This window comes from Erinaceus europaeus, chromosome 16 (genome assembly GCF_950295315.1).
Source record: "Erinaceus europaeus chromosome 16, mEriEur2.1, whole genome shotgun sequence".
NCBI classification, from domain to species: Eukaryota; Metazoa; Chordata; class Mammalia; order Eulipotyphla; family Erinaceidae; genus Erinaceus; species Erinaceus europaeus.
This window is the reverse complement of record NC_080177.1, coordinates 23,502,514-23,520,355: the sequence shown is the minus strand read 5'-3', so window position 1 is coordinate 23,520,355 and position 17,842 is coordinate 23,502,514. Positions and strand designations below refer to the sequence as shown.

Below are 17,842 nucleotides of genomic sequence, written 5' to 3'. Positions count from 1 at the left end.
ATTGGTGGGATTGTGGAGAATGAGAACACTCCTCAGCTCTGGCTTGTGGTGATACCGGAAGTTGAAAATGAGACCTCTGGCACTATCTCCTCAGACCAATCCATTGTATTCATCCTTCCTTCCTCCTTCCCTTCCTCCCTCCCTTTCCCCCTCCCTCTCTCCTTCCTTTCTTTTGTTTCTTTTTTTATATGTCTGAACATCTTTTCTTATACTTAATGTTAGTCTCTCTGGATTTGTTACACGTAATTTCTTTAAATCGATCTCTCTCTCTCTCTCTTTTTTTTCCTTTTTTGCCACCAGGATTTGTCAATTGAGGCCTTATGTTTGCACAACTCTTTCTTTTCTTTCTCTTCCTTTCTTCCCTTTTTATTACCCTTGTTTTATTGTTGTAGTTATTATTGTTGTTGTTATTGATGTCATCATTGTTGGATAGGACAGAAAGAAATGGAGAGAGGAGGGGAAGACAGAGAGAGGGAAAGAAAGACACTTGCAGACCTGCTTCACTGCTTATGAAGTGACTCCCCTGAAGGTGGGGAGCTGGGGGCTCAAACTGGGATCCTTTTTTTTTTTATATATTTATTTGATTTATTTATTCCCTTTTGTTGCCCTTGTTATTTTGTTGTTGTAGTTATTATTGTTGTTGTCATTGTTGGATAGGACAGAGAGAAATGGAGAGAGGAGGGGAAGACAGAGAGGAGGAGAGAAAGATAGACACCTGCAGACCTGCTTCACCAAGCCTGTGAAGCGACTCCCCTGCAGGTGGGGAGCCGGGGTTTGAACCGGGATCCTTATGCCGGTCCTTGTGCTTTGCGCCACCTGCGCTTCACCCGCTGCGCTACAGCCCGACTCCCACTGGGATCCTTAAGTGGGTCTTTGCACTTTGTGCCACGTGCGCTTAACCCACTGCGCTACCACCCAACCCCTAATTATTTATTTTTTATTATAACCAGAATTTCACTGCTTAAAGTTGTATATATTTTTTTGTCCATATAAAAAAGAGAGAGAGAGGGAAAGATAGCCACAGCACCAAAACTTCCTCCATTATGGTGGGCGCAGGACTCAAACCTGGGTCATGTGCATAGCAAAGCAGGCACACCTCCCAAATGAACTGTCTTGCTGCCTCTATTCTATTTTAGAGACAGTTACCTTTCTTCTGGGGAGGTAGGAGTGGAGATCTTAGGTATCTTTCTGGCCCCTAATCTCTCCTTGAGTTTCTGCTTAATAGGTACAAATAACGGTGCCCTAAAGATTGAATGATGTGGAGGTCATTTCCCCAATGGAATCCTTCTGCAGCCCAAGGCGTTAGAAGTCTATTTTCTTTTCTTCACCGTAAACTACTCCCTGTTTGGTTGGGAAATATTACCAGTGCAGTCTCCAGAATAGGTTTTGCATAACCATTATGCTTCTCCCCACCAAAAATAGATTTTTTTGCATTTATTTGCTTCTCGCTGCCTCCTCTACTTTCTCCCCAGCACAAGCCGCAGATTCCTCTGATCTGGACCTGAGCCTCCTGACTGGTCTCCCTGACTGGATTCTTACGTGCCTGTAACCCCTTCTCCATATAGTAACCAAAATGATCTTTTTAAAAGCATTAACATTCTCAGGTCATTTCTCTGCTTAAACTCCATCCCTTGTTTTGAATAAAACCCAGATAGCTTAATTTATTTATTACACGTCCTTAAGCTCTTATATGTTCTGGTCTCTCGAATCTCAGATTTTGTCTCCTGGTATTCTCTTTTCATATCCTTATTATTATCCAGTCCCATTGGGTCTTTATTCTGTCATATAAACATGACAGCTCATTCCTCTTTCAAACCCTAGTGGTCTAGTTTTGATGAATAAGCCCTGCATGTTCATTAGGGCTAACCTGTTTTGCCCTAGTAGACACAGACCATTCTGTGTCCTCTGTTGCCATCATTGGGTCACTTAAAGAATAACAAGACTTTCATCAGAGCTGGACTTTTAAGAATTCTGAACCTATCCACTGACCCTCAGGAAGAACACTCTCTAAAAGTGTTTTCTTTCTTTCTTTTAAAAAATATTTTTATTCATTGATTCATGAGAAATGATAGGAAAGAGAGAAAGAATCAGACATCACTCTGGTACATGTGCTTCCGGGGATTAAATTTAGGACCTCATGCCTGAGAGTCTAATGCCTTATCCACTGCGCCACCTCCCGGACCACTAAAAGTGTTTTCTAAGTGAAAGATTGAAATACAGGGAAAAGTGTTTGAAATTTTGTCTATAATAATTGATAGCATTCATTAAATTTTTTTCCTTGTGTGTACATTGATGTTTATAACACACTAGTATTACATGTATATAATTGTAAATACATATGAAAGTATACTGTTTATGACCCAGAAATTTTATATGAACTGACTACCCTCAAAAATAAAGACTGTGGATTAAAAAGACAATGGATTAAATAATACTACTGAAACTTCCGTAGACCTTATTTTTCCTAGTAAATATAACATTGGTAAACCAAGTGCTTTGTTATTTCCCATAAGTAGTAAGGGTCATTAGTAGTGAGCATAAGTAGTAAGCAAAAGACATTAGATATCAAAAGAGGGGTATGAGAAAAAAAAAGACGATGTCTTTTTTTTTTTTAGGTGAAGGTTGGCACAAAGGTTTATTCTCACCTCCAGCTTTGGTCCTTTCCCATACTCATGTGCCAGGATCTGAATCTTATTATCTAAATCAGATTGACTGCTAGTAGCATTATTTTTCTAGTTTCATAGTCAGTACAAATTGTGTATTTATTAGAGTTGTTAAGTTTTTGGATTCCCAGTGGGAAAGACTTAGTACAATACATTTGGATCGGGAGTCGAGTGGTAGCACAGTAGGGTAAGTGTAGGTGGCGCAAAGTGCAAGGACCAGTGTAAGGATCTCAGTTCCAGCCCGTGGCTCCCCACCTGCAGGGGAGTCCCTTCACAAGCGGTGAAGCAGGTCTGCTGGTATCTGTCTTTCTCTCCCCCCTGTCTTTCCTTCCTCTCTCCATTTCTCTCTGTCCTATCCAACAACAACATCAATAGCAGCAGCAATAATAACCACAACAGTAAAACAAGGACAGCTAAAGGGAATAAATAAATATTAAAAAAATTTTTTAAAAAAAATACATCTGAATCTTGAACACAATCCCGGAACTGTATTAAAATAACTTGACTATGTGGGAGTTGGGCGGTAGCGCAGCAGGTTAAGCGCACGTGGCGCAAATCGCCAGGACCTGCGCGTAAGGATCCCAGTTCGAGCCCTGGCTCCCCACCTGCAGGGGAGTTGCTTCACAAGTGGTGAAGCAGGTCTGCAGGTGTCTGTCTTTCTCTCCTCCTCTCTGTCTTCCCCTCCTCTCTCCATTTCTCTCTCTCCTATCCAACAACGACATTAATAACCACAACAATGTTAAACAACAAGGGCAACAAAAAGGAAAATAAATTTAAAAAAATAAATAACTTGACTATGTGCACCAAAGTAAAAAACTCTGTGAGGGCTGGGGAGATAGCATAATGGTTATGCAAACATACTCTCATGCCTGAGGCTCCAAGTCCCAAGTTAAATGCTCCGTAACACCATAAGCCAGAGCTGAATAATGCTCTGGTGTTTCTCTCTGTATCTCTCTCTGTCTCTGCATCTCTCTGAAAACTAAAATAAATAAAATATTTAAAAAAAAAAGATTCTGGGGTGGGGAGTAGGGTTCAGGTCTTGGAACATGATGGCAGAGGACCTAGTGGGGGTTGAATTGTTACATGGAAAACTAAGAAATGTTGCACATGTACAAACTATTGTATTTTACTATCAACTGTAAACCATTAATCCCCCAGTAAAGAAATGAAAGAAAAAAATAATAACTTGGATGAAAAGATGTCCAGAAATCTAGCCATAGGAAGTGATAGCATTATACTCTTATTACATAGTAGGAGTATAGAGTTATGGATTGTTGTTGGACATACCTGGCATTAAGAAAGGGGATTACTCATTAAAAGAAAATAATAATTTGACCACAACTAGGTGAATTGTTATAGAACAGGAACAAGCAGTCAAGTTTCCGATCCATCTTTTTTATTTTGACTGAGTCCTGAGAAATAAACACATTGGAGGTCAAGCTGGTATGCTTTCATCTGGGGATATGGAAATAACCCTCACTGATAAAGCAATGCCTAAGAAAGGAAATCTAAATACTAAGGCTTTTCTGACTCCAACCATGTTTTCCTTAGGACTGAAGTAGAAGTTGGGAGTGAAGGCCCTCTCCCAAATTCTGTTTTTATAATAGCAACACTTTGTGATCTTAACTGTCCTCTCTGTGATCTTGGTTGCCTCAACTAGGTGATATGTGTAGTACTTTGTTTGGATCACTGCTTTGGTGTTTACCATGGAATTGCTGTGCTGTGAACTATGTGTATAACACTCTGTCTATAAGGATTACTCTACCTGTAACTCTTAAGGCCTGTTCTATCTTATATATAACTTCATACCCACAGTGGCAGCTGGTGCCAGACCTAGCAACATGATGGTGTGGAAAGGAGATTGCTTAGAACAACATTTGTGACCATAAAATGCTTTAAACAAACAAACAAAAAAACCTTTGTGCTATTAGGATTTATTATATTGATAGGCTACTACTTATTAGTATATATACTATTAGTATATATTACAAATATACTTGCTATATGCTACTTATTATTTAGAGGCATTACATTTCCTGCCTCTTGTTAAAAGTCAGATCATGGGAGTCGGGCTGTAGCGCAGCAGGTTAAGCGCAGGTGGCGCAAAGCACAAGGACCGGCGTAAGGATCCCGGTTCGAATCCCGGCTCCCCACCTGCAGGGGAGTCGCTTCACAGGTGGTGAAGCAGGTCTGCAGGTGTCTATCTTTCTCTCCTCCTCTCTGTCTTCCCCTCCTCTCTCCGTTTCTCTCTGTCCTATCCAACAACAACAATAATAACTACAACAATAAAACAACAAGGGCAACAAAAGGGAATAAATAAATAAAATAAATATTTTTTAAAAAAAGTTAGATCATGGGGGTTGTCAGAGATGGCTCAGCAGGAGGGGGCATGCCTTAACTGTTCATGAAGCCTTTGTAGGATGCACAATACTAAAAACAAAAACAGACAAACAAAAAACCCACCATGGATGATGGGGCAGTGCTTTGGTGCATCTCTCAATTCTTTCTGGTGTGTGCTTTCTCTCTCTCTCTCTCTCTCTCAGTTTTTATTAATTGATTTTGGGTAGAGACAGAGAAAGCAAAAGGGAAGGGGGAGACAGACAGGCAGGCACTTGCAGCACTATCCTCCTACAGGTGAGGACCAGGGGCTTGAACCTGTGTCCTTGTGCATTGTAATGTGGTCATTCAACCAGGTGTACCACTACCTGGCCCCTCGCCGTCTCTCTTTATAGAGTAAAAAGGTATATGCAGTAGCATATACCTTTGAGTTCATTCTCTGATGCCACATTAATTTTTTAAACTTTTTTTTTTTTTAACCCGAGCACTGCTCAGCTCTGATTTTTGGTGGTATGGAGGATTGAACCTGGGACTTTGGAGCCTCAGGCATGGGGGTCTTTTTGTATAACCATTATATTATCCCCCCCCCACCTCTGGTGTCACATTAAAATAAAATAAAAACTGACTCTGTTTATTTTGAAAAAAATGTATGAGATGGAGTTGAGTGGGAGAGTGTATCACTGTGCCATATGTGCTGCCAGGGGTTGAATTCAGGTCATTGCTCTTGGGGTCATCCTAGACTGCCTACTGAGCCACCTCCCCAGCTACTAAAAATTAGGTCATGAAACTGTCTAATCAGGTAAACGAGTTAAGTTATTGGCATGTACGTTAGCTTGGATATAGATAGTGTATTTATTTGTATTTATCATGCTTCTTACCCTTTCCCCTCCTAGCCCTTTAAGACCACTGTGCTTCACATGACCCTGCCAAGTATGTGTCCTGTGTCAGCTGGTCACTATTTCTGAACTGCTCATATTTTAGACCCCGGAGTTTGGCCCTTAGTAATCTTTGTCTAAGCTGCTGTTTCACAAAGCCCACTGTATTTGTTAGCATAAGTTAGCCGAAGTCTGGTCAGCTACTCCCTTTGGGATGTAAAGGATGCATCTCTGAAGACTTTTTTTGCCACGGCTTTACAGAGTACTTGGTGTCTTGCTGGGGTGTGAAATGTCACCCTGTTTTCTTCTGTCACAGGTGAATTCAGAAGGCAAAATCAGTCCTTTGTCACTTCTACAAATGGCCTCCCCAAGTGGCTTCTGTGTCTTGGTTCGTTTGCCCAAGCTGATCTGTGGAGGAAAAACACTACCCAAAACGTTATTGGACATTTTGGCTGATGGCACTATTTTAAAAGTTGGAGTAGGCTGTTCAGAAGATGCCAGCAAACTTCTACAGGATTATGGCCTCCTTGTTAAGGGCTACCTGGACCTCCGATATCTAGCCATGAGGCAGAGGTATGGGTTGTATGAATGCTGGGATTTCTGTGGCTGTGGGCAGATATTTTATCTGACATTCAACAGTGAAACAAATTCATTAGAAGTCTGAGGCTTTGGAGATGCACACTGAATTTGTATGAAAGTAGTCCAACCTGCAAAAGCTGAATAAGGCCAAGAAACTGGCATACTTTAACGATGACTCTTTAGTCACTATCAGGCCACCCCACCAGCTAGGGCCCTAGTCAGGGAGTCCTGAGATTCCCAAACAGACATGATGGGCCTAGACCTTGAATAAATCCTTCTCTCCATTGTTACCAGTCATTTCTATCAGGAACAACACATAGACCCCTTTGTTGGCCCCCATAGGACCTTGCCCTCAACTTGGATCAACAATGATAGAGAATGTTCCCCAACTTCTGAAGGGAAGATGGATAACATGCTCTATGCTACACCTGAGGAAGATGGGTCCTGATGTTGGGGCAGCTTAGAACATTCCTACTCATGACCACAGAAGGTGAGCTCAGATCTACAGGGATGCAGAGGTCACATAGGCTCCTAAGCTGAATATGGGCCCCAGATCACATCAAATCAATGAGGTTTACAGTCAACAATATTTATACACCTTTCCCATATTTGGGAGCTGCTCTCTTCCCTGATCCAGTCCAGCCATGACATCATCTCCCCAGACAATAATTAGGATCCATCTGCATATCAGATTTCAGGCTCAGGAAGAAAAACAAACAAACAAACAAAAAAACTAGTATAGCCACGGGCCCTTTGGAGTATAACTAAAATATGCCTACTGGCTATCTACAAAATGGAGACACCCCCCACCCCAGTCGTCATCTGCACTATTCCAGCCTTTAGGTGCATGATTAGTCAACCATTTGTTTGGCTTTATATATTAACTCTTTTCAGCCACCAGATTCCAGATACTAGCATGATGCCAACCAGACTTCCCTGGACAGACAACCCCATTAATGTGTCCTGGAGCTCTGATTCCACAGAACCCCGCCCCACTAGGGAAAGAGAGAGGCAGGCTGGGAGTATGGATCGACCAGTCAACACCCATGTTCAGCAGGGAAGCAGAAGCCAGACCTTCCACCTTCTGCATCCTACAATGACCTTGGGTCCATACTCTAGAGGGATAAAGAATAGTTAGGCTATCAGGGGAGGGAATGGGATAGGGAGTTCTGGTGATGGGAATTGTGTAGAGCTGTACTCCTCTTATCCTATGGTTTTGTCAGTGTTTCCTTTTTATAAATTAAAAAAAAAAAAGAAAGAAAGAAAGAAAAATTTTTTTTTTCCCTCCAGGGTTATTGCTGGGCTCAGTGCCTGCACCATGAATCCACCGCTCCTGGAGGCCATTTTTTTTTCCCTCATTTGTTGCCCTTGTAGCTTCGTTGTGGGCATTATTATTGCCCTTGTTGACGCAATTTGTTGTTGGATAGGACAGAGAGAAATGGAGAGAGGAGGGGAAGACAGAGAAGGGGAGAGAAAGATAGACACCTGCAGACCTGCTTCACCGCCTGTGAAGCGACTCCCCTGCAGGTGGGGAGCCGGGGACTTGAACCTGATCCTTACACAGTCCTTGCACTTTGCGCCACCTGTGCTTAACCCGCTGCACTACCGCCCGACTCCCTGTTTTTCTTTTTTTAACCAGAGCACTGAGCAGTTCTGGTTTATGGTGGCACAGAGGTCTATATAATCTTTTAAAGCTACATTTATTTATTTATTATTCTGTTTGTTTTACCAGAGCACTATTCAGCTCTGGCTTATGGTGGTGCTGGGGATTAAACTTGGGACTTCGGTGCCTCAATCATGCAAATCTTTTTGCATAAACATTATCTATCTCCCCAGCCCCAAATAATTATATTTAATAAGAAATATACAGAGAGACCAGAGCACTACTCAGCTCTGGTTTATAGTTATGTTGGGGATTGAACCTGGGTCCTGAGAGTCTTAGGCATGAAAGTCTTTTGCAAAATCAGGATGCCATCCATCCAGCCCAAAATCATTAGTCTAGATGGCAACCACAGCTAAGTAGTGACTCCCCACTTAATGAACCCAGCATGCTGTGCTCAATTAGCAGAGTCTCCCACTGTTACTCTCTGACTTGCCTTTTTTTTTTTTTTTTGCCTCCAGATTATTGCTGGAGCTCAGTGCTGGCGCTATAAATCCTCTGCTCCTAGCGGCTACCCCTCCTTTTTTTTGGGGGGGGGGCAAGGACAGGGAAATTGAAAGAGGAGAGGGAGATAAAGAGGGAGAAAGAAACACATCTGCAGACCTGTTTTGCCTCTCGTGAAGCATCCCCCCCGCCCCCCCCCCCCCCCCCCCCGCGTGTTGGGAGTGGGGACTCAAACCTGGGTCCTTGGGAGTGGTAATATGTGTGAGGTACCACCCATCCCTGACTTGTCTTAACAAGCATTTGTGTTTTCAGATTCTGCTCTAGGCCCAAAATGATGGTAGACCTAGCCTTTTAGCGAGAGAAAAAAAAAAAAGGTTTCCCTTTCCTTTGGAAATACGAGTTGTATAGAAATTCTCTCTGAGCTTTTATTTAGGGGATTGTAATTGCCTTCACTTACATATCTTCCTCTTAATAACATGAGTTGAAATTATTTCTTTGCCTAAAATAACCATGACATTTAAAGTACAGAGGATTTGATAAACTAAGAAGGGCTGATTAAAATCTATGCTTGGGGGCCAGGAGATAATGACCTCCATGGAATGTATCCTTCAGTGAAGTTAATGAGCTCATGAATTATGGAATCTCCATGTTTCAAAAGTTAACACAGCTGTTAAAAATAATGAAGTGAGTACATCTTCACTTAATGGCAATGAAGTCCGTAGTACATAAAGTCGCAAAGCAAATAGAGCAAAATACAAAATAAATATCAAAAATTGTATTTATCCCTTCACCTACCCATTTGTTTATTTGTGCATATAAAAGGCCAGTAGTGGACCACAGCATGCTATTAAGAGTTACTATTGGGGGTCCGGGTGGTGGCACACCGGTTGAGCGCACTTGTCACAATGCGCAAGGACGCAGGTTCAAGCCCCTGGTCCCCACCTGTAGGCGGAAAGCTTTGTACTAAGTATGCTTAACCCAGTGTGCTACCGCCCAACCCCTAGGAGGAAAGCTTTGTGGGTGGTAAAGTAGTGAAGCAGTGTCTCTGTCTCTCTACCTATCACCCCTTACCCTCTCAACTTCTAGCTGTCTCTATCCAATAAATAAATAAAGATAATAATAATAATAAAAAGACTTAAAAAGTTACTGTTGGGAAATAGTATTGTGGAATTTAGGATTTTCAGTTTTCATCCAACTTATTTCTTTACTGTATAAACTTTCAAGTTAATCAATTAGTTAATTATTTTTAATCACAGAGATAGAAATGCCAGCACTAGTCAGCTCCGGTTTATGGTGGTGCTGAGGACTGAACCTAGGAACAGGACCTCAGGCACGAAAGTCTTCTACATAACCACTATGCTGTCTCCTCAGTCCTATTGTCTAGATTTTTACTAAGCATTTATAATTTTGGAGATAAAATTGACACGTAGTGGGAGCTGGGCAGTAGCGAATTGGGTTAAGCGCAGGTGGCGCAAAGCACAAAGACAGGTGTAAGTATCCCCATTTGAGCCCCTGGCTCCAGCCCCAGCTCCCCACCTGCAGGGGAGTCGCTTCACAGGCAGTGAAACAGGTCTGCAGGTGTCTGTCTTTCTCTCCCTCTCTCTGTCTTCCCCTCCTCTCTCCATTTCTCTCTGTCCTACCCAACAATGATGACATCAATAACAACAGCAATAATAACTACAACAATAAAACAACAAGGGCAACAAAAGGGAATAAATAAATATTATTTTTAAAAATTGACATGTGGGAGTCAGGCAGTGGGTTAAGCGCACGTGGTGCAAAGCCCAAGGACTGGCGTAAGGATCCCTGTTTGAAACCTGTAGGGGAGTCGCTTCATAGGTGGTGAAGCAGGTTTGCAGGTATCTATCTTTCTCTCCCTCTCTATGTCTTCCCCTCCTCTCTACATTTCTCTGTCTTATCCAACAACGACGACGTCAATAACAATTAACAATAATAACTACAACAATTAAACAACAAGGGCAACAAGGAAAATTAAAAAAAAATTGACATGTAGTGTTGTATTGGTCATAGGTATACGACTTAGTGATATGTATACATATTGTGAGAAGATTACAGTAACTGTGGCTACAACACATTCCTATTTTAATAAAACAAAAAGAAAGTTTTATGTCTTCCCTTCATTTCCATCAAATGAGACAAGACCGTATGTATTTCGTCTAAGTGTATCTGGACCCTTTTTATACTTTTTGTCAATGCTACCTTTTGGGAAGTGACTAAATCTATCTACTTACTGCTTGTTTGATTTATATTATTTTATTATTTATTTATTTATTTTTACTAGAGCATTGTTCATCTCTGGCTTATGGTAGTGCAGGGGTATTGAACCTGGGATTTTGGAGCCTCAGGCATAAGAGTGTCTTCAAATAACCATTATGCTGTCTCCAGCCCCACCAGACTGTTTACTTTTAATCTTTTTTCATAATATATTCATTTCTATTATAATCCACTTACTAGAAATGGACAATTAAAAAGCTGATAGAAATTGAGAAAGGGGGGATCGGGCGGTGGCGCAGTGGGTTAAGCGCACATGGCGCAAAGCGCAGGGACCCGCGTAAGGATCCCGGTTCGAGCCCCCGGCTCCCCACCTGCAGGGGAATCGCTTCACGGGCGGTGAAGCAGGTCTGCAGGTGTCTATCTTTCTCTCCCCTCTCTCTCTGTCTTACCCATCTCTCTCCGTTTCTCTCTGTTCTATCCAACAACAAAGCAACGTCAACAATGGCAATAATAACCGCAAGGAGGCTGCAACAACTAGAGCAACAAAAAGGGGGAAAAATGGCCTCCAGGAGCAGTGGATTCATGGTGCAGGCACCGAGCCCAGCAATAACCCTGGAGGAGAAAAAAAAAAAAAAGAAATTGAGAAAGGAGGGGGCCAGATGGTGGCACACCAAGTTAAGCACACATAGTATGAAGTGTAAGGCAACATGCAAGGATTTGGTTCAAGCCCCCAGCTCCCCACCTGTAAGAGGGGGTCACTTCACAAGTGATGAAGCAGGTCTGCAGGTGTCTATCTTTCTCTCCCTCTTTCTATCTTCCCCTCCCCTCTCAATTTGTCCTATCCAAAAAAAAAAAAATTGAAAAAATGTCCACAAGGCAAAGCACAAGGACTGGCCTAAGGATCCGGGTTCGAGCCCCCGGCTCCCCACCTGCAGGGGAGTCGCTTCACAGGAGGTAAAGCAGGTCTGCAGGTGTCTATCTTTCTCTCCCCCTCTCTGTCTTCCCCTCCTCTCTCCATTTCTCTCTGTCCTGTCCAACAACGACAACATCAGTAACAACCACAATAATAACTACAACAATAAAACAACAAGGGCAACAAAAGGGAATAAATAAATATTAATAAAAATAAATAAATAAATAAAATAGGAAACTGGGGCCAGGTGGTGACGCACCCCCCCCCCCCCCGGTCCCCACCTGCAGGGGAAAGCTTTGCGAGTGGTGAAGCAGGGTTGCAAGTGTCTTTCTGTCTCTCTCCCTCTGTCTCCCCCTTCCTCTAACAAATAAAGATAATTAAAAAAAGAAAGAAAAACTAGATAAGATGAAATTACACTAATGCACTAATTGCTTAAGCTCTGCACCTGGCAGATACGAATGTTTGCCTTAAAAACTGCGCACCCTGTAACCCTGCTCTCTCAGCTATATGTTAGCTTGTCCATTTGGCTTCTGTAAACACTGCTTGCTTCCTCCCTGGAAGATAAGAATGCAATGTTCTCCTTGAGACTTTTACCCCAAAGATAAATTAGCAAGGACAAGCAGACCCCCCCCTCCCAATCATGCAGACCCCCTTCACTTTTCCCTTTAAAGGAGGGTGAATTTCAAAAAAAAAAAAAAAGAAAAAATGTCCACAAGAGCAGGATTTGTAGTGCAGGCACCGAGCTCCAGCAATAACCCTGGAGGCAAAGAAAAAGAAAAATTGAGAAGAGAGAGACACTTTTACTACACATGATGCTTCCTCCCAGCTGGTAGGAACTGCACTCAACTGGGTGAGCCAGTGCCCAGCCCTCTGAAATGGATACATAAGACACCACATCTAGGTTCTCAGCTTTCTAGTTAGTAAATGCATGTGAGACCCCACAGTTCCATGGCCCAACTATAGAGGGAGTCTCCCCTCTTAATGCCTTTCATGTAAGGCATGCACTCTATACCAGTGAGCTATTACCGTCTTGACTCACCTTCAGTTTTTAAAAGGAACTGAACATACCCGTTCATTTTGCAGAAACAGTTCACAATTCACTTTATTTATTTATTCATTCATTTGTCTTTTATTAGATAGAGACAGAGAGAGCTTGAGAGGAATGGGGAGATAGAGAGGGAGAGAGACATCTGCAGCACTGTGAAGCTTTCCCCCTGCAGATGGGGACTGGGGGCTCGAACCAGTTTCCTTGCACGGGGTGATGTGCTCTCAACCAGGTGTGCCACCACCCAGCCCCCACAATTCACTTACATCATGACAGATAAGATCCCAATGTAGTCAAAAGGCTAAATCTAGGAGAGGATACCGTCTTTCTTCCAAATAAGCCATTTGGAATCTCCAGTAAGCCAGAAAACAGTGCATCCCCAAACTTCTTGTTTTAGTCAGAAGTCTCCCTTTCTTTGTCATAATAATGACTTCATTTCCTCCCTAGGGCTACTGCCTGCTGCAGCAGTGATACAAACCTCTACCTCCTAGTCTCTCACTTAGTAACCAGGAAGCCCAATTTCATAGACCAATATGTTCTTAATCTCACGTTTAACCCTTACTCCAGTCCTTGAATGAAAAAACCTTTTTTCATCACCCTTGAACTGTTTTCATCAGAAAGTGTTTGAAGCGTATAAAGGATATTATGGGGTTTTATTGATCTTCATTCCTGTCAGCAAAAATGTTTATATCTTTTTTTTCCCCCAAAGTTGAAAAAAAATACAAACACTAGCCCATTCAAATATAGTATGATAGAAAGAAGATAATCATCTAAAACCCCAACCCTCCACCCCAATAACATTACTAACATCTGGTTGATAATCTTTTAATTGCTTCTTCCCTGTCACATACCTAGAGTCGCATCTACAGGCAGAATCACATTCATTCTCTAGTATAGGTATTGGTCATAGAGGACCACATCACAGCTTTTCTTTCATAGTTCCTTTTTATGGGCATATTTTTACCACAATGTAGAGAGAGCCACATCCTTATTTTAAGTAGTGTGGGATTTCATTGGTTGATATTTAACCAGCTTTTTGTTGTTGTTGTTGTTGCCTCCAGGGTTATTACTGGGGCTTGGTGCCTGCACTAGGAATCCACTGCTCCTGGAGGCTATTTTTCCCCTTGTTGTTTATCAATGATGTTGTTATTTCTGTCGGATAGGACAGAGAGAAGTGGAGGAAGACAGAAAGGGGAAAGACACCTGCAGACCTGCTTTACCGCCCATGAAGTGAAACACACACACACACACCCACAGGTGGGGAGCTGGGGGCTCGAACCAGGATCCTTGAGCTGGTCCTTGTGCTTAGCACCATGTGTGCTTAACCCACTGCTACCACCCAATGCTCCTACTAAAGTTTTTTTTTTTTTTTAGAATTTATTTATTTATTCATGAGAAAGATAGAAGGAGGAGGAGAGAAAGAACCAGACATCACTCTGGTACAAGTGCTGCCAGGGATCGAACTCAGTACCTCATGGGTTGAGAATAGAATGCATTATCCACTGTGCCACCTCCTGGACCACCTAAAGATTGTTTTTGTTTGTTTTTTTTTTTTTTTTTTTTCTTGTTTTTGGTTTTTTAAAAAATATTTATTTATTTATTTTCCTTTTTGTTGCCCTTACTGTTTTTTATTGTTGTTGTAGTTACGTTGTTAGATAGAACAGAGAGAAACGGAGAGAGGAGGGGAAGACTGAGAGGGCGAGAGAAAGATAGATACCTGCAGAACTGCTTCACCACCTGTGAAGCGACTCCCCTGCAGGTGGGGAGCCGGGGTTCGAACCAGGGTCCCTCCTCTGGTCCTTGCACTTTGTGCCACTTGTGCTTAACCTGCTCCGCTACCGCCCAACTCCCTAAAGATTGCTTTATGTACATTTTCCTTTAGATAAGTTTCTAGAAGTGAAATATTAAATCAGAATCTTATAATTTTGATGGCTCTTTATTATTAAACTGCTGTTCATAAGATTTGACAATAATACTTGAAATAAATATTTTTCAAAGATCTGTGTAGTATAATCAAAAAGAAAATAGTGTATAATTTTATTTCTAGTGAACATTGTTATCTGTTTACTGGCTATATGTATATAATTTTTATTCTTTTACTAAAGCACTTATTAGCTCTGGTTTGTGATGGGAAGACTGAACCTGGGACTTTGGAGCTTCAGGTATTAGAGTCTTTTGCATAGCCATTACACTATCTACCCCGACTCTCATATATAGGTCTTTTACATTTGTTTTTTGTTGTCCATTGCCTATTTTTTTTGAGACTATATTTATTTCTTATAGAAACAATTTGCTCTGTAATGGGCTTAGCCTGAAATCACTTGCTGAGACCGTTTTGAACTTTCCCCTGGACAAGTCTCTCCTGCTTCGTTGCAGCAACTGGGATGCTGAGAATCTCACTGAGGACCAGGTACATCTTATTTGAGTTTTTGAAGAATGGAAGCTTAGGGCCCAGGTAATAGTACACCTGGCAGAGCATACATGTTACCAACTACAAGGACCCTGGCCCAGTGCTGGCCCTAACTTGTAGGGGAGAAGCTTCACTAGGGGTGAAGCAGTGCTGCAGGTATCTCTTTCTCTCCCCGCCTTGCCTCTCAATTTCTCTTTGTTTTTATGCAAAATTAAAAAAAAATTAAAGAAAAAATATAATGGCCACCAAGAGTGGCGGATTCATTATGCAGACACCAAGTCCCAGTGATACCCTTGGCGGCACTTAAAAAAAGAAAAGAAAAAGAATAATGAGAGTTTAAGTGCTTGTGAAGTATAATTGTTTTTAAAACCCTAGTCCTCAGGCCAGAAAGATAGTTCACCAGGTAGACTGCAAGCCTTGCCATGTCTGCCGCCCAAGTTCAAACTCTGGCAATAGGTGGAAATACTGTGGAACCAGGGGAGATTCCATTGCTGTAGTCTCTGTCTCTCTCTTCCTTTCTCTCCCTCCCCCTCCCCCGTTCCCTCACTCTCCTTCTCTGGGCCTGGAAGTAGTGAAACTGTACATGTTCCAAGACACCAAAAATACAATAAAAATCTAGTCATTATATATGATAGAAATATTGGGCAGAGAGGCCTTAAATCGGACTAAAACAGACTGACGATACCCAAGACAACTGGTCTGCAGTAATGGAGGTACCACGTAAACAAATGGTAAGGGACCCCTTTCTGTTTTCTTTTTGATACAACAAGACTTTCATGCCTGAGACTCTGAGATCCCAGGCGTAGTCCCTAGCACCAACGTAGGCTAGAGCTAAGCAGTGCATTATCCCAGTGAGCTAGTTTGCTGACCCTCTGTTTACTTTTTGAGCATTTATATGTTTCATTTTAGAGAATGTATTTTCACCATGAATGTAAGTGCGTACTTAAAATCAAAGTTTATAATAATAGAGTTTTTTGTTGTTTTTTTTCCTTTATGGGAAGATTATAAGAGGTCTTTTTGGGTTTTTTGTTATGTAAGAAACAAAAAGGCAGTCTTGCCTTACCTCCATTCTTCTATTCCTAATTGTTCTTTCTTCTTCTCAAAGGTAATTTTATTTCTTCTAGTGATTCATTGCATTTTTATTGCTTTTTAATCTTATTTTTATTTATCTTACTCTTTCTTATTTTACATATTATGTTTTGTCTTTTGACTGTTGTTTCTATGTTTTGACTGTTATCAGGAACGCCACTGTAACTCTCTGTCTACATTTTTATGTGGATATATTTTCAGTTCTCTGAGATAGCTCACCTGGATAGTGCACCTGCTTTATTACGCACACAACTCAGGCTTGAGCCTGTCACCTACCAACAATGTATGAGGATTCTGATTTTCTGTGTCACTGCCAGTATTTGTGATTATCTGTGTTATTTGAAGCACATTAAAAAGTGTGGTCCGGTTATCTGTTTTTTCTTAACTTACTTATTACACAGCTGGGACTATATCTAAGAAATCATTACCTAACCCATGGTCATGAACATTTACACCTGTTTTCCTCTTCTGTTGTAGCTCGTAGGTTTAGGATTACGACCAACTCTAAGTCAAATTCTGTGTGATGTGAGGTAGGGTTCAGGTTTCCTCTCTTGCACGGAGACATTGATTTGTTGGACATGCTCAGTTTTCCTTCTCATTTGAAAACAGTCTGTGGTTGAGAAGATAGCACCGTGGTCACACAGCTTTCATGCCCGAGACTCTGAGGCCCCAGAGTCTGGAGAGTCTCCCAGATACTGGAGCTTAAACTCCAGTATCACATTAAGCCAGCACTGAGCAGTGCACTGGTTTAAAAAAAAAAAAGTATGTTAAAAAGCACTCTGAGGGTTCAAAGCCCTGGTCACCACCTGCAAGGGAAAGCTTCACGAGTGGGGAAGTAGGGCTGCAGGTGTCTCTCTCCCTCTCTCTCCTTCCCTCTCAGTTTCTCTCTGTCTCTATCTAATAATAAATAAAATTTAAAAAAAGAGAAAGAGGGAGCCAGGCGGTAGCGTAGTGGGTTAAGGTGCAAGGACTGGTGTAAGGATCCTGGTTCAGGGCCCTCCCCACACAGGGAGGAGTTGCTTCATAGGCTGCGAAGCAGGTCTGCAGGTGTTTGTCTTTCTCTCCTCTCTGTCTTCCCCTCCTCTCCATTTCTCTCTGTCCTGTCCAATAACAACGACAATAATAATAACTACAGCAACAATAAAACAACAAGGGCAACAAAAGGGGGTGAGGGGAAGCCTCCAGGAGCAGTGGATTTGTGGTGACCAAGCCCCAGCAATAACCCTAGAGGCAAAAAAAAAAAAAAGAGGAAGACTTCCTTTTTTTTAAAAAAAAAAAAAGCACACTGAGGCGTGGGTAGATGCAAAAAGACTTTCATGTCTAAGTTTCCAAGGTCCCGGGTACCTTCCTCAGCACCACCATAATACAGAGCTGAGCAGTGTTCTGGTCTCTCTCATTCTTTCTCATGAAAATTAAGTACTTTTTAATAATAAAAAAAAAGTATTCTTTTTTTTAATATTTATTTTTTATATTTATTTTCCCTTTTGTTACCCTTTTTTAAATTGTTGTAGTTATCATTGCTGTTGTTGTTGGATAGGACAGAGAGAAATGGAGAGAGGAGGGGAAGACAGAGAGGGGGAGAGAAAGACACC

At 41.8% G+C, this 17,842-nt stretch overlaps 1 protein-coding gene across 7 annotated transcripts in view; it reads left to right on the top strand.

Annotated features, from left to right (window-relative positions):
• EXD2 (exonuclease 3'-5' domain containing 2) overlaps positions 1 to 17,842 on the top strand; it is a 66,462-nt gene that overhangs the window by 27,882 nt on the left and 20,738 nt on the right. For all 7 annotated transcript variants that reach the window (XR_009545287.1, XM_060174750.1, XM_060174752.1 and 4 more), the window contains 2 exons: positions 6,192 to 6,448; positions 15,035 to 15,161. Coding sequence is in view for 6 of the 7 variants with exons in the window: in XM_060174750.1 (XP_060030733.1) it covers positions 6,192 to 6,448; positions 15,035 to 15,161 (384 nt within the window). In the remaining variant the exon portion in view is untranslated. The remainder of the gene's footprint in view (positions 1 to 6,191; positions 6,449 to 15,034; positions 15,162 to 17,842) is intronic.